Genomic DNA, 22,669 nt, shown 5'->3' on the forward strand with positions numbered 1-22,669 from the left:
AATAAGCCCCCGTTGAAGTGTTGAGCATTAAAATAGCTGCACGGTCTATGATCTTGGGATGAAGCCACTTTTTGTGTTTTGCTAATGCAGAATTCGGTCAAATAAAATCGGTAAAGTAGACGTAATGAGTGGCACGTAACATGCCATTTTATTTTGTTTGAACGTTAACTTGTCCAGTGGGGCAAGTACATTTCTCTTCCAGACTTCCCTTACAAAAAAGAAGTATACTTCAAGTTTAATTAGTAAGTATACTTAAGTATAAAAAGTATACTATTATCATGGTACCTAAAGTATGCTAGCAGTGTACTTATTTATATACTATTTTTGTACTAAGTAAACTGAATTGGCCCACTTTTTAGGTCATTTAGTACACTTTAAAGTACACTTATAGTGTATTTGAAGTTTACTTTTGAATACTGTAAAGTAGCCTGTGTAGTACACTTTTAGTTTATGAAGTATACTGCCTAAAGTACTTCAAAGTATACCTTTGAATACTCTGAAGTAACCTGTGTTGTGAACTTTCAGTTCATGAAGTACTTCAAGAAGTAAACTTAATAAAAGTCCATTTACTATGATTTACTATAATATTTATATGTTTAGGGACCCTTCCAACGCCACCGATCTTGCATCACTTGACGAGAACGGGGGCCCTCGACAAGCGACACTTATTATTAGCTGAAAGAAGCTAATTCCTGCATATGGTCTCATGTTGTTTCAATCCAGCTCTTCGTATCAAACGTAACAGTCATTTAACTCATGGTTACAATGGTAAACCGGCACAACATTGACAATTACCACGCAACAAAACACTACATTCTAAGCAGACACATAAAAAAAACGAAATTCATGAAGTTACATTTGTATTTCGAACAAACGCTAAACTTATCTGCAAATTTTTACATTATTTACTGCCTTGCATCGTGGGAATTGACCAGCCAATGAGCCACGCTATCTTCATTGTTTCACGTCCTTATTTCGTTCTTCAGTCAATTTGACAGTATAACCTTCAAATGCACAATGCAACCCTTTTGTCTGCTTCTTTCTCAAGTAGCTTTTTCGTTTTTTCCATTAATACTCCAATTGAAAATTATTAGTATAAGAGTATAGGGCTTCAAAATGTTTTGGCAGTAATTAAGGTTACAGCTTCAGTACAAAAAAAGATTCAATGTGCAATGCATAATAGATTTTCCTAGACATGAATAATTAGAATGAGATGGATCTAAAGAATTTAACCTGTAATGTAGGCCTACTTAAAAATTGTTTTGACTGTTTTTGCTGTATAATAATAGAAAACGTACATCTTACTCCAGAAGAAATGTATACAATTTTCAGTTTCGAAGCATACTTCTTAAAAGTATATCAAAAGTGAACTATTTTCAAAGCATACTTAAAAGTACATCAAAAGTGAACTATTATCTAAGTATACTTCTTAAAAGTATATCAAAAGTGAACTATTTTCAAAGCATACTTAAAAGTATATTAAAAGTGAACTATTTTCTAAGTATACTCCTTAAAAGTATATCAAAAGTGAACTAAAAGTGTACTATCCATATTTTAGTATACCTATAGTATGTTTTAATATACTTCTTTTTTGTAAGGGTAGTAGCATTGCTACGAGTATTATGATGGCTAACTTAGACCAGAAGCTAACTAAAGCTAGCTAGCTACCGTTTCAGAAAAATAACTTGCGCTTTGGGGACCGTCGGAAATATTTAGAACTCACGTGTCTCAAGGTAAATATTAGGCTAGTTAATTCCTGGGAAATAGAGCTCCGGGAGTTGACGTCACGCAATCCCAGCATGCACCGGTCGCCATTTTGTCAGGAAAGTAAAGAGCCAAGTGGAGCACCAGAGTGTACATACATATATACTTACATACATATTATACATAGTTTAATTTGCTGCCTATTTCAATAAACGTTGATTCAACATGGTGGATAGCTGCTGTGCGTTGGGATGCCTGAACCATCGGGGAAAAAGGTAAAGGGAGAGCATTTTATAGGATTCCTAAGATCCAGAGAGAAGAACCCTATAATTCCTGACAACCACCCATGGCTTCAACTGAGGATCATTCAGTCTCTTGGAATGACTTCTGTAATAAATATGTAATGAAAAGTGCACTGATATAATGTATTTTAGCAAACGTTAGTAGCTAACCGTTGACGAACAATTGCTAACGCTAGCTAGCTAACTATACATGTTATAAAACTGACTGCATTAACGTTAGCTACACATAGCAATTTGTAGCCGGTAGACTTCAAAGCTGAATATTCATCACAAATCCAGCTGATTGCGTCCATTTATATCCCTCCAGGCTTTTGTAGGCTTTCAAAGACTCTCCAGAGTAGGACGAATGAAAGTTGATAGAGAGTTGTAAATATCTTGATACAGAATGTCAGGGAAGCCTTCCGTTTCACTCACAAAGGTTGTAAAAATAGCTCCGGGAGCAAATGTTTAATAGATCAAGTTCTGCTTTATAGCTGCCTATGTCTTTTGAATTAAAGTGCGCAGTGAACTCAGACAGGTTGAAATCGTAAACAGTAAAGTCACGTGACGTCCGGAGTACGGTGTTCATTTTAGGACATCCTCAGATCTCAGACTCAAGTGTCAGACTCAAACGAAAAGGCGTCAAGTCTCAGACCAAAAGTCGTCAGACTCAGGTGAAACGGCTTCAGTCTCAGAAAAACCTCTGTTATTCTCAGACAAAACGTTCTCAAATCAAACGCCATCATTCTCAGACAAAACGCTCTCAAACTAAACGGCGTCATTCTCAGACAAAACGCTCTCAAACTAAATGGCGTCATTCTCAGACAAAACGCTCTCAAACCAAACGCCATCATTCTCAGACAAAACGCCGTCCAACTAAACAGCGTCATTCTCAGACAAAACGCTCTTAAACTAGACAGCGTCATTCTCAGACAAAACGCTCTCAAACTAAACAGCGTCATTCTCAGACAAAACGCTCTCAAACCAAACAACATCATTCTCAGACAAAATGCCCTCCAACTAAACTGAGATCGCGGTGCGACGATCTGAACAACTGTTCCGCCAGTACAATCAATATCAATTAAAAAGGCTCTGGTATAAGTTCTTTGATTGTACTGGTGGAACAGTTTTTCAGATCGTCGCGCCACGTGTTGATGACGTTTATGATGTTTAGCAAAGTTTGTTTGTAGTATCCATGGCAACCAGAGGTAGTGATGGGAAGTTCGGATCATTTTACTGATTCGGTACTTTGAAGTAAAATGAACGAATCTTTTTTCGAGTCATTCGTTCATTTCAACGGGGGGGGGGGGGGGGGGGCGCTGTCTGTCCACTGCAAACACGTATCATATTCTCATGTAGGTTAGTGCATGACATGTGCACCAGCAGATACTATTTTGAAAGAAATTGCTGCATTAAAATAATGTATCATGACAGTTTGTATGATTTGGTAATTTATTATCACACTAGCATTTAATTATCACGGCAAACAATTACACTGCACTAAACTGTAAGTGTAAATGTAAAGTGAAAATAACAAAACCAGTCAGTATGATGACTGGAGCGAATATCATTCACGTCTTACTAAAACAGCGGCCACACGAAAGGGAATGAGGAAACTGTTTCCTCTACTAAAAAATACAATGCGGGTCACTTGAAAAAAGGATCCAAAGACTCGTAGAAAGACCGAGTCGGGAAATGAACGAATCGTTCGTTTCCTCCAGTACAGAGCCTATGCAGGTCACATGAAAAATGATCCAAAGACTCGTAGAAAGACCGAGTCGGGAAATGAACGAATCGTTCGTTTCCTCTAGCTACCACTACAGAGCCTATGCAGGTCTGATCCAAAGACTCATAGAAAGACCGAGTCGGGAAATGAACGAATCGTTCCCTCTAGCGTTTCCTCTAGCTACCACTACAGAGCCTATGCAGGTCACGTGAAAAATGATCCAAATACTCGTACCCGAAGACCGAGTCGGGAAATGAACGAATCATTTCTGTTTACTTTGACGAGCCTATGCAACAGTCCCGATGCGCGGCCACGAGAAAATGAACGAATCACTCTTTGAGAGGACTCGTTACTCTCGAGTCCTTGTAAGGATTCGTTCAAAATGAACGAATTGTTCACGAAGGACACATCACTAACCAGAGGACTACACATGGGTTTACTTTACACGAGTGAAATAGCTTGCAGAAAACAACTATTTCGTATTATATCAAAAGTATGTTTTCTTGCTGTACCCGTTAACAGAAACAACACCATGGTATTCACTTTAAAAGCTGCTACTTTAGCTAATTCAGAAAGCTAGTCAACAGCTCCCTCATCTAGCTAGTTTTGACAAAAAAAAATTCTGACAAGTTAGTTTAGTTTGAGGGCGTTTTGTCTGAGAATGATGTCATTTGGTTCGAGAGCGTTTTGTCTGAGAATGACGCCGTTTAGTTTGAGAGCGTTTTGTTTGAGAATGATGGCGTTTGGTTTGAGAGCGTTTTGTCTAAGAATGATGGCGTTTGGTTTGAGAGCGTTTTGTCTGAGAATGACGCCGTTTAGTTTGAGAGCGTTTTGTCTGAGAATGACGCCGTTTAGTTTGAGAGCGTTGTCTGAGAATGATGGCGTTTGGTTTGAGAGCGTTTTGTCTGAGAATGACGCTGTTTAGTTTGAGAGCGTTTTGTCTGAGAATGATGGCGTTTGGTTTGAGAGCGTTTTGTCTGAGAATAACAGAGGTTTTTCTGAGACTGAAGCCGTTTCGCCTGAGTCTGACGACTTTTGGTCTGAGACTTGACGCATTTTCGTTTGAGTGACACTTGAGTCTGAGATCTGAGGATGTCCTAAAATGAACACCGTACCGGAGCTCTATAGAAAACATATATTACGCACTTACTTTCGTTTTCGAAGTGTGTTACACAACGGTATGCTGTACTGCCTATACTCGTGCATTGCTTGGTATCATTGTTCCCGTATCAAGTGCGGCATATATTCCAGTGCGGTTTATACTAATATTTACAAACACAAAGCTCCCATTCTGGTGGGGCGCGGCTTATAGAAAATGCGGCTTATTTTCAGAAAAATACGGTACTGTAAGTCATCGTATAACATTGACAACATTGGAAGAATCCAATTAAACAAACCCAGCTAATGAATATGTAATGCACTAATGACTCTTTTCAAAAGGCTGTTTTATATGCCTGCACACTCACACACATACATGCCTAGGTACTGTACGCAAGCACACACACACACACAAATACATGCTCACACAAGTCTACACCTACTTCAGAGCACATGCACAAGTATACTGTACACACACTGTACTAGTCTATCTGGCTTCAGTCAGTCAGGGAAATTAAATGTGTGAATAGAAACAGAAATTACATCAATGCTTTTTCCAATTAAGAACCTAAGCTCCGGGCCATGGGGCATAGGCAAACTGTGTGAACCTGGGCATGATACACAAGCTGTGCTATGCATGTTTAATACCTGGCTCTGAAACAAGGTGTTTTCTTGAAGATCGAGCAAGCTGACAAAAAGCTGACAAGAGTTTGTTCAGAGATTACAGAGGAGTCTTTGCTGTAAGTACAGTATGCACTGCTTGATTATAATTACTGTACCACACACAATACAGCAATGTATAAAAGAGTTATTTATTTCTAATAAACATGAATACATTTTTTTACAATTTGATTTGATGACAATCCATGTTTAAGACAAGCAGCTGTACAAAGCGTCAGTGGGGGTGCTATAGCTCAGTGAGTAAGAGATGTGGACAAGCGTAAGTTAAGGTTTCAGCCACGTCACAAAATATCGATATATCAGCATTAATATCTATAACAGAACAAAGAAAAACAACAGGAGTGACACAAAACTAACAACTTATACAACTCTTGAAAAGTATTTTTAGACACACAAGACACATACATTGCATGTGTTAAATTATTTTTGTAAGGACATAAAAAAGCTAACTACATAATTCACATATTCAGCAGTCTGTTTAAATACCTTAATTCTACAAAGTGAATTTACATTTCTTTAAAGTACAAAGTGCAAATACTATGCTTTCCATTGCCGATTGATAAGGGCAGAATCTCCAGAGGATGGGGAGACAAAATCTGTGTTGTTGCCTTAGCCTTGCTTCTTTGACAGATTCTGAAGAAAAAGAGAAGAAACACAGTATAGCAAAAATGGCACCAATATAGCAAACCAATAACACTCACTATTATTCAGTATCACCTCATCCTACTTCTCAGTGTCAGAGCCAGTGTGTTTTATTTCTGTCAACAGACAGAGGTAGTTGATAACCTCAACATTCCACATGATTTCTCAAATAATTGTAGTGACTACTGACTCACCATTTTACTTGAGGATACACCTTCACTTGTTTTTGTCCCTGAGAACAAAAGTACAACCTCATTAACCTTTGGTAAGATGACATAATATTAACTTAGACGCCCCTCAGATCTGATATCTTAGAGCTTTAGAGGAGTGTGTGTGCTGTATGTACAATATGTGGCTGCGTCCTTTATATGTGTTCACTCTAAATATGTTAATTTTGTACTGTACAGCATGTGTGTGGGTTTGCATTTGTGCATGTGTGTGTGCGTTTGCATGTCTAGTTGTGTGTTTGGGTATTACTGTGTGTGTGTTTATATGTGCAATATGTGTGTGTGTTTGTGTGTGTTATATTTGTGTGTTTCTGTGTGTAATATGTGGCTGTTTGTGTGTGTAATATGTGTCTCACCTTCTTCCTTGGTGACGCCCAGACATCCCATTAGCTCTTGCAGTGACAGGGCCTTGTCGTTGCTGATGTCACAGTACTCCACAAACTTTTTCACACATTTCTTGGGCTTAGACTTCTTGCGCAGGAAGCGTTTGAAGGGCTTGATCTCTTTCTTGCCGATGTCTCCGCTGGAGTTTTTGTCCAGCTGGCTAAAGTACCAGTGAACCACTCTCTCCTCCAGGGTATGACTAGGGTCTGGCTCCAGCATCCTGGTGGTCAAGTTCAAAGTCAACAGTAAGTCGCACAGTAGTACATTCAGCCATTCAATAAACACAAACAGATACAGCATCTAACCTGCCAGCGGATGCTGGGTCTGTGACAGCATGCACCATGTCGGTTGACAGTGCGTCAAGAACACTTGTCAAAAACTCTGTTTTCTTTGCCCCAGGACAGCCTTGAAAGGAAACAAAGACAGAATATTTTGGTATTATTGTTATATTTGGAAACAAAACTACACATCAACGGACCTAGACACACATCAATCAACCATCTAGTCAACATTGTGGCAACAACATGGAAGAAAGCCGCCATAGGTGGCCAAATAAAGGCCTGGGTGGGAAGGGAAAATAACAGTGTTAGTTTAACACAAAGAAGGCAGGGGGGAAAATAAACAAAATGAAACGTTCTCACTTTTTACAATTTTTGTTCGTAAAGTGTCTGACTTGCTTTTTACTGGAGATGGAAGAAAACAACTGCCAATCGCGATGTTGGAGCAGCAGGCCTCAGGGTTAGTAAAATGGTGCTCTCTGTGAAAGACACAACTTTAACGGTATAATGTCTATGGTCGCTCTATCCCACCATGTGATCATCTTAATCATGTTTGGTAAGAGACTGAGGTTTATCATTAAGAGAGCTCCTTTAACATATTAACTGAACCAATGAAGATATGTTGAGGCCACAGGTGGCCTGTAAGCATAAAACGAACATGCAAAACAAAATATTAGGGCAAATAAAAACCTCTTCAATATGTAAACCACCCTGGGATCTGCGACGTTGACTCCTTCATCCTCTGCCAGGAACCTCGGGGTTACCATGGATGACATGCTCACCCTCACGGCCCACATTGCTGCACTCTCCCGGTCGTGTAGATTCACCCTCTACAACATCCGGAAGATCAGGAGATACCTGTCTGAGCATTCCACCCAGCTGCTAGTCCAAGCACTTGTCCTCTCCAAGTTGGACTACTGCAACTCGCTTCTCGCCGGTCTCCCAGCATGCGCAACCCGCCCTCTCCAGAGGATTCAGAACGCAGCAGCACGCCTGATCTTAAACCTACCCAGAGGCACCCATGTCACCCCGTCTTCATCTCCCTCCACTGGCTACCCATCACGGTCCGCATCAGATTCAAGACCCTGGTACTGACCTTCCGAGCGGTGAACGGAACTGCACCTGACTACATCAAGTCTCTCGTCCAGCCGTTCACCCCCACCCGCCACCTACGGTCTTCTTCTGACAACCGTGTGGTGGCCCCACCTCTCAAGAGCGCCCACTCCCAACCCAAGCTCTTTTCCTGTCTGGCCCCCCAATGGTGGAATCATCTCCCCACCTCCATCAGAGATACTGAGGGCCTCATGTACTAACGCTTTTGCGCCCACTTCAGTCGTATTTGTTTCGCAATGTGCGCATAAAAGCATGGCGAGGTATGTACAAACATGCCGCACTGAGGTAAAAGTGCAGACTGCCTGCCGCGGGGACTGAAAATGTCAAATTGCGCTTTTCAGAATACACCAGCACTTAAGAAAGATTTGTTGGATCAGATGTTATCTTATTTCCTCAAGGAACATAATGTCAATTATTGAGGGACTTGTTGCTCTTGTTGGTTAGTTGTAACTGATTTAACTATTTGTGCTCGCTGTGAATTATATTATTGTTGCTTGCTTTCCTCCAGGTACACTCGAGCACTTTCGAGGATCATTTTGTTTAATTGTAATTTGTTTAACTACATGCTCTTCTGGTTCTACCCATTGGCACTTATTTGCTTTTCACAATGTATGCTTCAAGTTTTTGGCTACCCGCAATGTTTGGGGCTATCTTGTTGTTTATGATCATTGACCTATGCACTTTTTTGTAAAGCTCTCTCTTGGAAGTCACATGTATACATGTAAATGTAAACGAGGGGCAACTGAAAACGGAATGACCCTAATGATAGTAATTGTGTGTCAAGCCATATAGTTTTAAGAGTCTGGGGGCCAAGGTTGTTCTCGAAGGGCTGAAGGCTATAGAGGCCCAAGAGATTCCTGGATTTCTCCTGATCTCTACCTCTCTCCATCCCTCTGTTTCCCTCTCTCTCTCTCCTTTACCCTCTTTCTGTCTCTCTTCCTCCCCCTCTTTCCCTCAATGCCCCTCTGTCTCCAACTCTCTCCCTTTCTCTCACCCTCTCTTTCCCCTTTCTCACAGGTTAAGTGTCTGCAGCCTATTCCGACTGTTTCACTGCCTGTGGAAGGGAGGAGATTTTCCAAGGCTGCTAGTTTTATGGCCCCGTCAGCAGGCCTGCAGGGCCAGATTCTCCTGGGCTGGAGATAATAGCATGCTTGGCCCCCAGCTAACAGGTGTTGACTAGGTAAACACCCAGCAACAGCCAGCCTCCTCATCTCCTCCCTTCCCAGGTAGAAGACAGAGCAGGGAGAAGCTGGGTCTATCCAACCAGGGTCGCTCCCACATGTTCTAACTGTTGCACACTCTCCACAAGCTAAGAGGCTTGCATTTAAGTTTTAGTAGGCTCCCAATGGCTCAGACCTAATCAAATATCTGACCCCTTTTAAAAGGACAGCTGGGCAGTTTTTTTGTTGTATATACTATTAAACCAGTTTACCTTCACTGGGGAAACTATGACTTATTTTTTATCAAGCTTACTGACTGGAGACTTTTGGGGGTAGTTGGCCTTGTCTGTTGTTTAGTGTTTGTTTTCATGGAGAGTAAACCAAACTTCAGCAATTCTCCAGGAATCTCAATGTCCATCCAGTTCATACAAATGAAGAGCCACTAGGTGAATACTCCAGCCCCTCCATTCTGGCAGGGTGCTTGCATAGAGGGCGGATCCACTTTTTGTTTAATATTTGTAATAGATTTGCAAAAATTAAGAATGAAAATGTAACATGTACATAAGTATTCACAGCCTTTGCTCAATACTTTGTTGAAGCACCTTTGGCAGCAATTACAGCCTCAAGTCTTTTTTGAGTATGATGCTACAAGCTTGGCACACATATTTTTGGGCAATTTCTCCCATTCTTCTTTGCAGGACCTCTCAAGCTCCAGGTTGGAAGGGGGGTCCAGTGCACAGCCATTTTCAGATCTCTCCAGAGATGTTAAATCGGGTTCAAGTCTGGGCTCTGGCTGGGCCACTCAAGGACATTCACACAGTTGTCCCTTAGTCACTCCTTATCTTGGCTGTGTGTTTATGGTCGTTGTCCTGTTGGAAGATGAACCTTCGCTCAAGTCTGAGGTCCAGAGCCCTCTGGAGCAAGGATGTCTCTGTACATTGCTGCATTCATCTTTGCCTTGATCCTGACTAGTCTTCTAGTTCCTACCGCTGAAAAACATCCCTACAGCCTGATGCTGCCACCACCATGCTTCACTGTGGGATGGGATGGTATTGGCCAGGTGATGAGCGGTGCCTGGCTACCCTCTAGACATGACACTTGGCATTCAGGCCAAAGAGTTAAATCTTTGTTTAATCAGACCAGAGAATTTTGTGTCTCATGGTCTGAGTCCTTCAGGTGCCTTTTGGCAAAGTCCAGGCGTGCCTTTTTACTGAGGAGTGGCTTCCATCTGGCCACTCTACCATACAGGCCTGATTGGTGGAGTGCCTCAGAGATGGTTGTCCTTCTGGAAAGTTCTCCTCTCTTTACAGAACAATAGTGGAGCTCTGTCAGAATGACCAACGGGTTCTTGGTCAACTCCCTGAATAAGACCCTTCTCCCCCGATCGCTCAGTTTGACTGGGCGGCCAACAACTAAGAGTAAGAGTCCTGGTAGTTCCAAACTTCTTTCATTTACAGATGAAGGAGGGAACTGTGCTCATTGGGACCTTCAATGCTGCAGAAATCTTTCTGTACCATTCTCCAGATCTGTGCCTCGATACAATCCTGTCTCTGAGGTCTACAGACAATTCCTTGGACTTCCTGGCTTGGTTTGTGCTCTGACATGCACTGTCAACTGTGGGATCTTATATAGACAGGTATATTCATTTCCAAATCATGTCCAATCAACTGAATTAACCACGGGTGGACTCCAATCAAGTTATAGAAACATCTCAAGGATGATCAGTGGAAACAGGATGCACATAAGCTACATTTTGACATGGGAAGGCTGTTTGATTTTTTCGTTTTTTATTTGTAATAGACTTGCAAAAATTTCAATAAACCTTTTTCACGTTATCATTATGGGGTATTGTGTGTAGAATTCAGAGGGAACTGAATGAATTTAATCAATATTGCAATACTAGGGGTCAACCGATTATCGGTGTGGCCGATTATCGGTGCCCTTATTAAGCATTTTTATGGTTATCGGTATCGGTCATTTTCCAAACCGATTTAACGATAATAAATATATATATATTTTTTTTTTCATTATTTGTTCATTTGTTGCTTGTTGTGGTCTAAATTTACTTCTTTAAGTTTTACAAAATGTTTACAGAATGCTGCTGGATGCTCCCTGCACTTTTTATGTTGTTGTTATTATTATTAATATTAATGTAGTTATTATTAACAGTTTCATCTTTTCATTCTGTGTCTGTGGGGAATATTAGCTTACTTATTTTGATCTTCCCTGCTGGTGGAGTGTAAATAAGAAGCAAAGCTGTACTCAAGATAGACTTCTTAGTTGTCTGAGCTGTGCCAAGACGGCTTTGCTGAGTAGAGCGGCCTATCAAATCCGATCAGGAGATTAGAGGAAGTTCTACTTTGTTTTTGTGACCTCTCTCCGTCTGTAATTATGCTACTTTCACACCCTTGTTGTAAACTGCTGATGCTCCTCGTCCAATCAGATTGAAGTTTTGCAAATTTTCTAGTTTATTTTCGCTATGCCAAATTGACAGACCAGAGCTGTAGGTCAGGCAACCTACTTTACAAAACCACCCTGTTGCAGGGCCTTAGTTTTGATACAAATAGTGAGAAATGTTTCCTTATTTTTAGGAAATGTTGATTACCAAAACTATGCAGACCCCACAAGCTGGCTCCTCCTTCTATCTCAAATCCTATCTTTCACCCTTACCATCCATCTTCCTTTAACTGTCCCTGGTATCTCTTCATCCTCCACTATCTCCACCTCTTCTACGTGCTGCTTCTCTTCTGTCCTTGGCTGTTCATACCTGTCTGCCTCTATCTCTTATCCTTGATGCCAAGGATCATTAATCTGTGCTGCTGGTTGTGAGGGGTGCTGAGAAATCTGGAAATCCTCAAGTCATTATCAAACACCTCCTGAACCAATGATAATGTCAACAAAGACACACACATGGACAGGCAGTCCTATCACTCACACCGTTTTTACTTTTAGGCTAAGGATGCACAGTTTGGACCACAGCAGAAAATCCCAGTGTGTTGTGGATGTGAAGAAGGTCAGAGCATACATTTGACTGAAACCAACCTTGGAGATGCCTGCTCCGGTAATGGTCCTTAGGTTTGGTTGGGTGGGCTCGTGCATTGACATCACATTTGGGCTGCTCATATCTAGAATAGAAAATAGGAGCCTTCAGGGGCAAATAAAAATGGAGACATGAAACGGTATAAAATCAAATCAAATAAAAATTTGATTTGATGTGTCTAATGTTGATGTGTCCATTATTTAGTTATACCTCCGCTGTGTTGACCTGTTTATAATCGAATGCATATTGACTGTATATGGCCATATGTTTCTAGAATGCTGGGTCTATTTGCAAATTACCTTGCTCTCAGAATAAAACCTTGTCTAAATAAAGGCACATTACAAAATACACCTGGCTTCCATAGGAACACAAATTGTGTTACACAGTGTTTGGAACTCAGAGATATCATAATACTAGTAACTGTGAACCAGTGTGGCCCAAGTCTCCCAGTTTATTTAAATGGATAATTGCTTCCAAAGAGAAGGTAAGAGATTGCAGCCAAAGGTCAGAAAGGGGAAATTGTTGTTTGGAAGTGTGAGACTTGAGAAATAGAGAAAGAGGGATGACTGAGGGGGAAAAGACAGAGGTAAAGAATAAAATGGAATAAGAAAGAGGATAGAAAAGGAGAGGGAGAGAGAGAACAATGGGAGAAGGAGGGATAGACATACTGTAGAGTGGGCTAGGGGGAATAAAATCGAAAGAGATAATGAGTGTGAGCGTAAGGAGAGGGGAGAGGGAAAGGGAGAGAGAGACAAGAAGAAGATAAAGAGGGGAGACAGGGAGCGTGGGACAGTGTGGAGTTTAAATTGACTTCCTCGGAACCTTGGAGTGCCGGAGGAGCCCTGAACACTGCTGGGCCAAGAGCAGAGCAGGACAGCGTGAGGAGAAGGGGGATATGCAGAGGCGGTACGTTTGCTAATGTGTTGCCTGGCGCTCTGCCTGGTACCCTGTTAATCTGATACCAAGATCCAGCATCCATCCCCAGGCCTCTTTAGAACTGGACCCACGTGCACAAATGCTCCATCTCTGCTAGCTGCCCTGCCAGTCTCCCTGACCTCTGACCTCTTGTTCACACAGCTGCACTACCCCTGATGGAGCCCCCTCCCCAGTCTGCACCAGGTGGGGTTGTGTAATACCAGCTACAGTACCAGGTACCATGCTGAATGAGAACAGGGAGACTAGCTATCAGAGGGGAGACCAGCTACCAGATTGGTGTAACCAGCTACCAGAAGGGGGAGACAAGCTATCAGAAGGGAGAGACCAGCTACCAGAGGGGAAACCAGCTACCAGAAGAAAGACCTGGGGCCAGTTGCATAAAAATAGACCTAGTCTTAGAGTTAAATGTAACTTTAAGTCCGACTTGCCATAGACACTTCAATTTACCTGTTGCATAAAGCTTCCCTATGAGTGACTAATGTAAGACTGACTTAGATAGCCTTTTGAGCTATGCATTATGGGTGAAATGAGACGCTTCACGAAAAAAGAAAAGATGGCAGACACAACAACAACTCTTAACGAAGGAAGATCGACACATTGAAACCTTCTGAAAACCTGTATCTATTGGATGAATACAATACTACAAATTTAATTAAGTTCATTTGTATGCGTTTTTAAGCTTCTTAATTTGACCTCAACACTATTTCCATTTATCAACAACTCCGACGCAGATGGCTATGCAATGCAATGACTTACGTTGTCATCTAATTTAATTAGATGTAGTATCCAATTGAATCAAATACATTTTTTGCGGAAAAGCAGACCCCAGTAAAAAGTTAAATTAACAAACGTATTTCCTTTTGTAATAAATGATGCTAAGATAATGACGTACTAACAGATCGTTGGCATAGCAACAAAGCTCTTACCGCAGGCTTATCCAGGAGGAGAGGTGGCTAACTTTCCTACCGTAAATTAAGTCTTACTATTTATGCAACTGACAGGCAACTAATTAGACTAGTCTAACCTCACAATTTAAGGCCTAAGGCCAAGACTAGTTTTAAACTACGTTTTGCAACTGGGACCTGGAGGAGACCAGGTCCCAGAAGGGAGACAAAGCCAAAAAAGTAATCTTCAACAGTTGTGATAAAGTTATGTGTCTTACCTGGTGGAAGTGCCAGGGATGGGCCTCCCAGTGTCCACCAGTACACACCAGCAGTACCCAGTGGAGGGGTGGCACTGGACAGGCTTGTAGAGGCCTCCGTGGGCACAGTCTGGAACGAACACTGCCTCGTTCTTATGCTGGCGTGACTCCTCCTGGGCTGACTGCTGTTCCTGGTCACATGACGAGGCTACCAGGGGGGAGAAATGTGAGTGTACTGCTTCTGCTACTGATATTAAGGGACAAATGACTGAAAAAGGCTGCCTGTGTCTGTAAAATAATTGAAAATCCAATGAGCCCACACATTATGTTTGTTTCATTACATCACTGTCAGGGCAAAAGCTCTCCATATTTCGTATTTTTTTTCTTTCTATGCTATTGGTCACCCAACTGTCTGTGGGTTTTACAAATATTTAACAAATGAAGAGTAAACACGAAAGAGCTTGTAGTCAGGCGGCTTACAACCAGATTTGAGAAAGATGGGGACATGGCGGACAAAAGCACAGGTTCTCCATCACCATACCTTTCAATTTTGAGGGGGTTCCACTTCATCAAGATGGCGGATGGCGGCCATCTTGGATTTACAAAACGTCTGCTATAAATGCTAATAGATCAGCTTCCAAGCTAGCCTGGCTCTGCCCTCCTACGTACTTCCGCTCAATTTTATTTTTGCTTCTGTACATAGGTCTGGCCATGAGGTACGTAAGTCAGATTTTTCAGGTTGATTTTCTACCGGTGAATCAGCGAACAGAGGGAGTGGCTGAGAACGATGACGTTGATGTTGTGCGCTAGTTTGTGTTGTAGTTCCGTAATGGCGGCGGAGAAAGATGCGAGCAAAGCCATTCGGTCTGTTGTGGCAACGCTGCCGAATATCCAACAGCTAAAGCCGGAGCAAGAAGAAGTTTTGCTGAGTTTTGTTGGTGGCCATGATGTTGTGGCCCTCCTCCCCACGGGGTTCGGGAACAGTTTGATTTTCCAGCTACGGCAGCTAGTTCTGTTACAGTAGTGGTGAAGGAATTGGCTAAGGCGAACGCTAGCGATTGGTTATGGCAGATCAGAGTGGCTCTGGGCAGATCCAATAGTTTTAAACTTCAACAGAGTACCCGCCTACAAGGAAGTCAACGCTTGTCAATGGAGCGAGGCCAGACTCTCTGTACAAATGCAATGTACGAGAGTCTGGTTAGGACCAGGCTACTTCCAAACCACTTTGAAGGTCAATCTTGGTGTCAAAATATCAATTTTCTTGGTCAATGAATGCAATAAAGGTATTGAGAATATCATTAGATAATTATTTATGCCAAAAATATATTAATATATTCATTCTGGACACAGAATATAAAGTTATACTGAACTTTAATGATACACAAACAGGGGAAACAGTGGTTCACCGTAAATAACAAACCCCTTCCCTAAAAGAATTTCCCTTTGTGATAAAAAAAAATCTAATCCTTCCAGCAGTTATGCTCACTGCAACTAATATAACTTTCAGTGCTGTATCGTGCTCAGACTTTGTCCAACAGCATGCTGGGGGAGAGAGAGAAGCGGAACCAGTACGTCAGCCCCCCCCTGGATTTTCATTTACCTTCCCCCCTCCCAAAAGCAACCCTCCTTTCTTACAAGTTTGCTAGAGTATTCAGTTGATCAGAATTCGGTTTATTCGCCATGTATGTTATACAAACACGTAATTTACTGTGGCAGAGAGGTGCAAAACACTAAACATATACAGATCTTAAATTAAGTAAAGTACAAAAGTTTAACTATTTCTAAGAACTAAACAATCTAAGAATACAACTATTTAAATATAAAATAAAATATATATAAAAATAAGAATAGAATGAGCAGCGTGAATGGTCAACATCGGATACTGAGATAAAGTGGCTTATGCATACTGAATTGCCATTAGATGGACTTATAATAGTTAAATAAGTGAATGAATGTCAATGGGAGTCCTTGGCCTTGTTGAAGAGGCCAGTAGCAGATGGAAAGAAACTGTTCTTATGGCGTGAGGTTTTGGTCCTGATGGACCGCAGCCTTCTGCCAGAGGGGAGTAGCTGGAACAGGGAGTGACCAGGGTGGGAGGGGTCGGCCACAATCTTCCTCGCACGCCTCAGGGTCCTCGAGGTGTGCAGGTCCTCGAGGTTAGGCAGATTGCAGCCGATCACCTTCTCAGCAGTGCGGATGATACGCTGCAGTCTGCTCTTGTCCTTGGCAGTGGCAGCAGCGTACCAGATGGTGATGGAAGAGGTGAGGATGGACTCAATGATGGCTGTGTAGAAGTGCACCATCATTGTCTTTGGCAGGTTGAATTTCTTCAGCTGCCGTAGGAAGTACATCCTCTGTTGTGCTTGTACATCCTCTGTTGTGCTTGATGTCACATTTGCAACTGCAAAGACTTGTGCAATTCCACTGTGCTTTTTTGCATGAGCACCTTGCCGTAGAATCCTTTGTACAACTGCATTTGATCAGTTCACAAAAGTGCTCCACACAGGAAGCCAGGCCTGGCTGTCTCCATCCATTGTACAACTGCATTTGATCAGTTCACAAAAGTGCTCCACACAGGAAGCCAGGCCTGGCTGTCTCCATCCATTGTCCATCCCCATCCTTCAGGGCTGGGTATTGGCTGCTGGTTTTTTTCAGATGTTGACCAGATCCCAGACTGGTAAGTGACTCGTTTCACGTGTTGTATCAGTGCTCTTTGGGTGGGTGGAATATGTTCCATTGCTTTGGTCTTCTGGCAGAACAACTCTCTTCTTGCATCATTGACCGATTCCAAGTCACTTGTCTTGTCATAAAGGACAACAGTGTAGCGCTCCAGACATTGAAAGTGTTGGGAATCTATGGTCACAGGAGTGTGCGGATTTGCTGCTATGTAGTTGAAGGCCTGGGTGACCTCTGGGTAGGAGTTCCAAGCAATCCATGCTGACTTCTTCCCCTTCCCGCAGAATGCTGAGGTTGTGTCACAGCCTGTGTAGCAGTGGAAGACTGGAAGAGCGGTTGACTTGTCTTTGCCCAGAGCGTGGCTGATGGTGTTTATATGCAGATAGGTGTAGTTCTTGCCAGTGCCAAAAGCATCCAGATGTTTGCAGCTGGATACTGGGTGAGCAGGGCATGGAACTAGCCAATGAGGATAACGACAACATCTTTATCCACGGTGCGCACCAAGCAGGTAGAAGAGCCATGCTCCAGGGCATCAAGCAGGTGGATCAGTATCCTGGTGTCGGCCTCTTCATGGTTGCATGGCAGCATGTAGTGGCTGGTGTCTGTGCCGACCACTCTGGTTCCAGATGTAATGAAAACGAGCTTCCCCTCTGGCCACACAGTGGACTCAATCTTCCCTGAGAGAAAGGTGAAGAGTTCCTCCTTGTTTTTAGGGTCACGCAGGAAATCTGGCCAATTCCCCGGCAGCTTGTTCTGACCAGACACCTTCCGTCGTATCCCTTTGCCTCGCTTCTCCCTGGTTGACTCTTTTATACTGCTGGAGAGGTAAGTATCCCAGATGACGTCAACTCTTTCAAAGGTCCCCAAGTGTTTCATGATGTGGGGAATAAAGACACAGCTGGCATATTCGTCAAACGTGGTGATGTTGGTAGGGGACAGGAAGTGGACCACAGCAGCTCCGTCAAGTACTTTGACATCAAAAGTAGCAGGAGGTTGCTGTTGTGTCTTCTGTGTTAGGACGTTTAGCAGATCTGACTTCTTTCCCAGCCGTAGTTTCCCTCTGTCGGATAGAGAAGGAGGGTATGGATGATTTCATTCACATTGTCCAGGAAGGATTTGTATGGCTCAGAATTCTCTTCAAATCCATCTGCATTTAAAGGGCATCGGAGTGGTTCATGAGCAGACTTTTGGAATACAATACACAATGTCCAATCCATCATGTGTACCAGACTTCAGTCGAAGGCAGCCGCTGCAACATACAAAAATTCTATATTATTAGCCTATAGTTTGCGTATGTACTTTGACTGGTTATTATTGGCTTCTGACATGACAAATTATTTAATTAACCAATAATAATTATTATTATTAATACTATCAAGTTCTTCTCACAGTACAATTTCTCACCTGATCATATGTTCAAGTATGGCCCTGTCTTGTCAGATGTTCTGGCGTAGCAGATCTGGTGGCGACGGCAGGCAGGACCATGTCAGGCGCGTGCTTTGTGGTTTTAAAATTCTCTAATCTAACGTTAACGTCAACTCTGCAGAAGTTGCAAGTTCAGACAGCACTTGTGTGAGCTATAGTTAGAGGGGTGTTCACTCACTTTATTTCTGACAAAAATAAATGGGAAATTAATAGGAAATGACAATATGGCCATTGTAACTAAGATAATTGTCTACTAATTTGCCTAATTGTGTAAATATCATGCAAAAACAAATGATCTACTGTTTGTAAAACATCACTTACTGATATTCCTAACATCTTTCTGCATTAATTGACCCAGAAAATGTACATTTTGACACCAAGAATGACCTTCTAAGTGACTTGACATTTATAGGTTTTACATGCGAATAGCTTGGAAATCCAAGATGGCCGCCATCCACCATCTTGATTAAGTGGAACCCCCTCTAAATTGAAATGTATGGTGATGGAGAGCATGTGGAAAAAATGTGGTGCTTTTGTCCGCCTTGTCCCCATTATTTTGCTAAGCCACCTGACTATTGTGACTTAATCTCATAACTCCATTGGATCCTCAAACTGTTAAACTTCATAGCTCCACCCCGTCTCCATCTTGAAGTGCTGCATACAGCGGAACATACAAGTATCTTAACTTGTATAAAGACACAATTCAAACTTTAAGGATGCAGTATTCAATAATTAAATTTTGTGGTTATTTTTTAATTTTCTGAAAAGTAATGGTTGAACATACAAGGTTTCCGCCCTACAGCAACAATTAGTGATCCCTCTGACCAAACTGTCTTCTCTATGTCTCTCTGTCAGTGCACATTTCTATTTCTCTTTTAGACACACACACAAGCATGCAAGCAAAAGCACCCACTGAACCCACAAGCACACATACAAACTATACTGTCCCAACAATATAATTGTTCATATATTCATTGGATTCATGGAGTGTGACACTTCATGCCAACACAACAATACATTTTTTCAGGTTTCATCAACCAGGGATCAAGGTTCTTGTCAACCCCTACTCTATCTCTTTCTCTCTGTTCGTCCCTCTCACAGTCTCTCTATCCAATGCATCATTTCTCTCTATTTCTCTCCCCCTTTCTCTCTCAATATCCCCTCTCTCTTTTCCCCTCCCTCTCCTTCTCTTTTTATCCTCCCCCTCTCTCCCTTGTAGCATTAAACTGCTGCACCAGGGAGAATAGGATAAGAGTTTCCTCCAGCCCAGTGGAGGGGTGCCACTCTTCCATTACTCTACTTTTTTCACCCTCTGGCCTCGGATGCAAAAGCAGGAGTAGGCATATCCCTTTTCTTTTGTTTATATTCAGCATGGGGCTTTACCCACATGCAAAGAGCTTCCCCCTCTCTCGAATCTCAAGCCTGTCTCTCCTCACCAGAGTCCTTCCCCTCAGCATCAGTTTGATTCTGCTTTGTCAAAAACCCTTTTTAATAGAAATAACATCCTGCAGAGAAACCCTGACCCACCCAGAGGCTCATGGGTAATGGAAACCATCAACACCATGTTTGCATTGCTTTTATTAGTCGTAAATCAGGACAGAGTGATTCACACACGCAAATGTACCCATGCACACAAATGTTCAAGCCTGTGCACACACACAACACAATACCACAACACAATTCTCATTATGTGCACACCAAAATAGCATTGTTCCAAAAGTATGCAATCGTTTTCCCCAAAGAGCGAGAGAATAAATAAAGAAGCCATTGATCCATGCAATGACATCAATGTGTGAGGGAGGAGGAGAGAGCCTGCCAGAGAAATGGAAGATGCTCCATGTGCTCACAATTATAGCCACGAGGCCCAGCAAAGCCACACAGCGAGAGTTCAGAGCTCTGGGTCCAAACTGCCATCAATGTGAAGGACAGGATATAATCTTAATTAGCAAAATCTACGAATCAGTGGTCTTCTCCATTGTCCAACTTCATGTTCATAGGAGAGATAATTCATCAGTAAATCTCATTGCAGTTCTCGTAAATCTGTAGTTCATTAGTTGGATGTTTTGGGGAAATAATCGGGAGTTTTGGGCATCTTTACAGAATGCTTAATGTGAATGAGCTGTAGAGGAATTTGTGTGTGAACTCACATTGCGTTCTGGTCCGGTTGTTCTGTCTGCTGCGGACCTGCTCTGTCCACAGTGTGGGGTACTGAGAAATTATGTCTAAGAGAAAACAGTTTTATTAGAGAACATTCCATCACACAAGCACAAGCATGCACGCGCACACACACATATGAAGCACACATGCACACACACATGTAGGAGTAGCATAAAGGTTTTTGTGGTAACATTGTCAGATGGTTACATCAGCATTTCCAAAAAGTGTGATGATAATGTTGATGGAGAGGAACATAGGGATGAGGATGAATATGTAAACATAGATCTTACCTTCCTCATCTGTCTGGGACTGAGTCTCCACTACCAGACCAGTGGACTCATCTGCATTAAGAATTGAGAAGATTTGCAAGGAAACTACAATTACAAGAGTAAACTAGATGTGGCAACACTTAAAACAACCTTTAGATATTTGCACATGGCCCGGCCAAGAGCGATAGAGTAGAGAGATTCAAATTCACAGAGAGATGGAAAGAGATTGTAGAGAGAGGGAGAGACGGAGAGACTTACAGTGAGTGTAGATATGCAGTAGTGGTCATGATTTGAACAGCTGTTTGGCAGTGTGTTATCTATGTAGCAGAATATGGTGGAAGAAGAGGACTGGAGAGAAAAGAGAAGAGGTGAAAAGGAAAGAGAGGAGGTAGGAGAGACTGGAGAGTATAGGAGTAAAAAGAAAAAAAGAGGGAACGTAGAAGGAGAGGAAAGAGGGGAGGAAGGAGTAGAGACTGGAGTAGAGGAGGGAGGACAGGGGGAAAAGGAGGCAGGAGAGGAGGCATGTGAGGAGAGACCAAAAATGAATGCACCATCCTGCCACACACATGTTTGAGATGAACCAATTAACAGAAGGGGGAGGGGGGCAAAAGCAGGGAGTCTTGGTCTTTTTTGTTTGATTTGTGGAAGAGGGAGGGAAGGAGGGAGTGAGGGATTGGGAAAGGGGCTAGTTAGTCTACAGCTCAGGCCACAGGTGTGGTAAACCTTGCCAACACACACACGCATGCACGCACACACACAACCTAACACTACTTTGAGGTGCCTACATGTTGCTCCTCACATGTGAATGTGCACTGGAGTCATATTAGAGAAGACAGGGAAATCCCAATGCGTTTTGTGGCTGTGCAGCATCAGTTTGTGTCAACTTATTTTAAAATGTGCTTCAAGTCATCAAGTCTAACACTAAATTTGGATATCCAGAATTAAAATTGATATCACAGTAGCAATGGATAATACAGTAGCAAGGAGGACCACCTAGACAGGTGTAGCTAAACATGGACACCACAAATCTAAAGTTTGTTCTGAGATGAGATCAACTAATAGACTGAACCACACACTTCCTCTTTCTCTCTTTCCCTCTTGCTGTCTCTCTCTTTAGTGGTCTTCCTCTATATTTCTTCTTTTCTCTTTCTCTTTGTATCTCTGGATTTTGAATCCTTCCTTGCTAAGCCAGCAAGACAATCTCTGTGGTTCTGACATCAGCCTGTATACAATCAGATTAACAGACTTCAAAGTTAGACAAAAGAAAATATGTCACACACGTGCGTGCAAACACACACACATCAGCCAGGGCTGGAAGCCATGAGGAAAGCTCTCTTTCCAGATCATACTGTTCTCTCTTCAGAGCAATTGAATCAAATGCTTGTAGCTCTAAAATGAAGTCAGTTTAAGTGACAAGTGAAAGACATTTAAACTCCCACTTGCATGTTATTTAGTGGCTCAGGTAAAGACAGAAAATAAGAAAGAGAGAGGAGGGAAAAGAGAGATGGTGCAGTGAGAAAGTAGAGAAAAAGGGTGGAAAAAGAAAAAGGTGACGTAAGAGGTAGGGTAAAACGAGGACCTGTCCAAAAGAGGACAGGTTGATTCAAAGCTGTGACAGGTTGATTCAAAGCTGTGATCAATCACTAACAGTTTTTCTGGATGTTGCTGTGGAGAAGAGGCAGTTACAGTCATAGGCTAGGTTTGAGGTTTGTTAATTGTGTGTGTGTCTAC

At 42.3% G+C, this 22,669-nt stretch overlaps 1 protein-coding gene across 3 annotated transcripts in view; it reads right to left on the reverse strand.

The window, feature by feature from the left end:
- Nucleotides 1–5,602: 5,602 nt before the first annotated feature.
- smoc2 (SPARC related modular calcium binding 2) overlaps nt 5,603–22,669 on the reverse strand; it is a 45,987-nt gene continuing 28,920 nt past the window's right edge. For 2 of the 3 annotated variants that reach the window (XM_062463292.1, XM_062463290.1), the window contains exons 6-13: nt 20,960–21,043; nt 20,660–20,734; nt 14,433–14,619; nt 12,337–12,419; nt 7,049–7,148; nt 6,716–6,963; nt 6,327–6,364; nt 5,603–6,123 (exon numbers count right to left, since the gene is read on the reverse strand). In XM_062463292.1, coding sequence (XP_062319276.1) covers nt 6,100–6,123; nt 6,327–6,364; nt 6,716–6,963; nt 7,049–7,148; nt 12,337–12,419; nt 14,433–14,619; nt 20,660–20,734; nt 20,960–21,043 — 839 coding nt within the window. In that variant the 3' untranslated portion in view covers nt 5,603–6,099. The remainder of the gene's footprint in view (nt 6,124–6,326; nt 6,365–6,715; nt 6,964–7,048; nt 7,149–12,336; nt 12,420–14,432; nt 14,620–20,659; nt 20,735–20,959; nt 21,044–22,669) is intronic. The other variant, XM_062463291.1, reaches the window with a different exon arrangement.

The sequence above is a fragment of the Osmerus eperlanus genome, chromosome 6 (assembly GCF_963692335.1).
Source record: "Osmerus eperlanus chromosome 6, fOsmEpe2.1, whole genome shotgun sequence".
NCBI lineage: Eukaryota > Metazoa > Chordata > Actinopteri > Osmeriformes > Osmeridae > Osmerus > Osmerus eperlanus.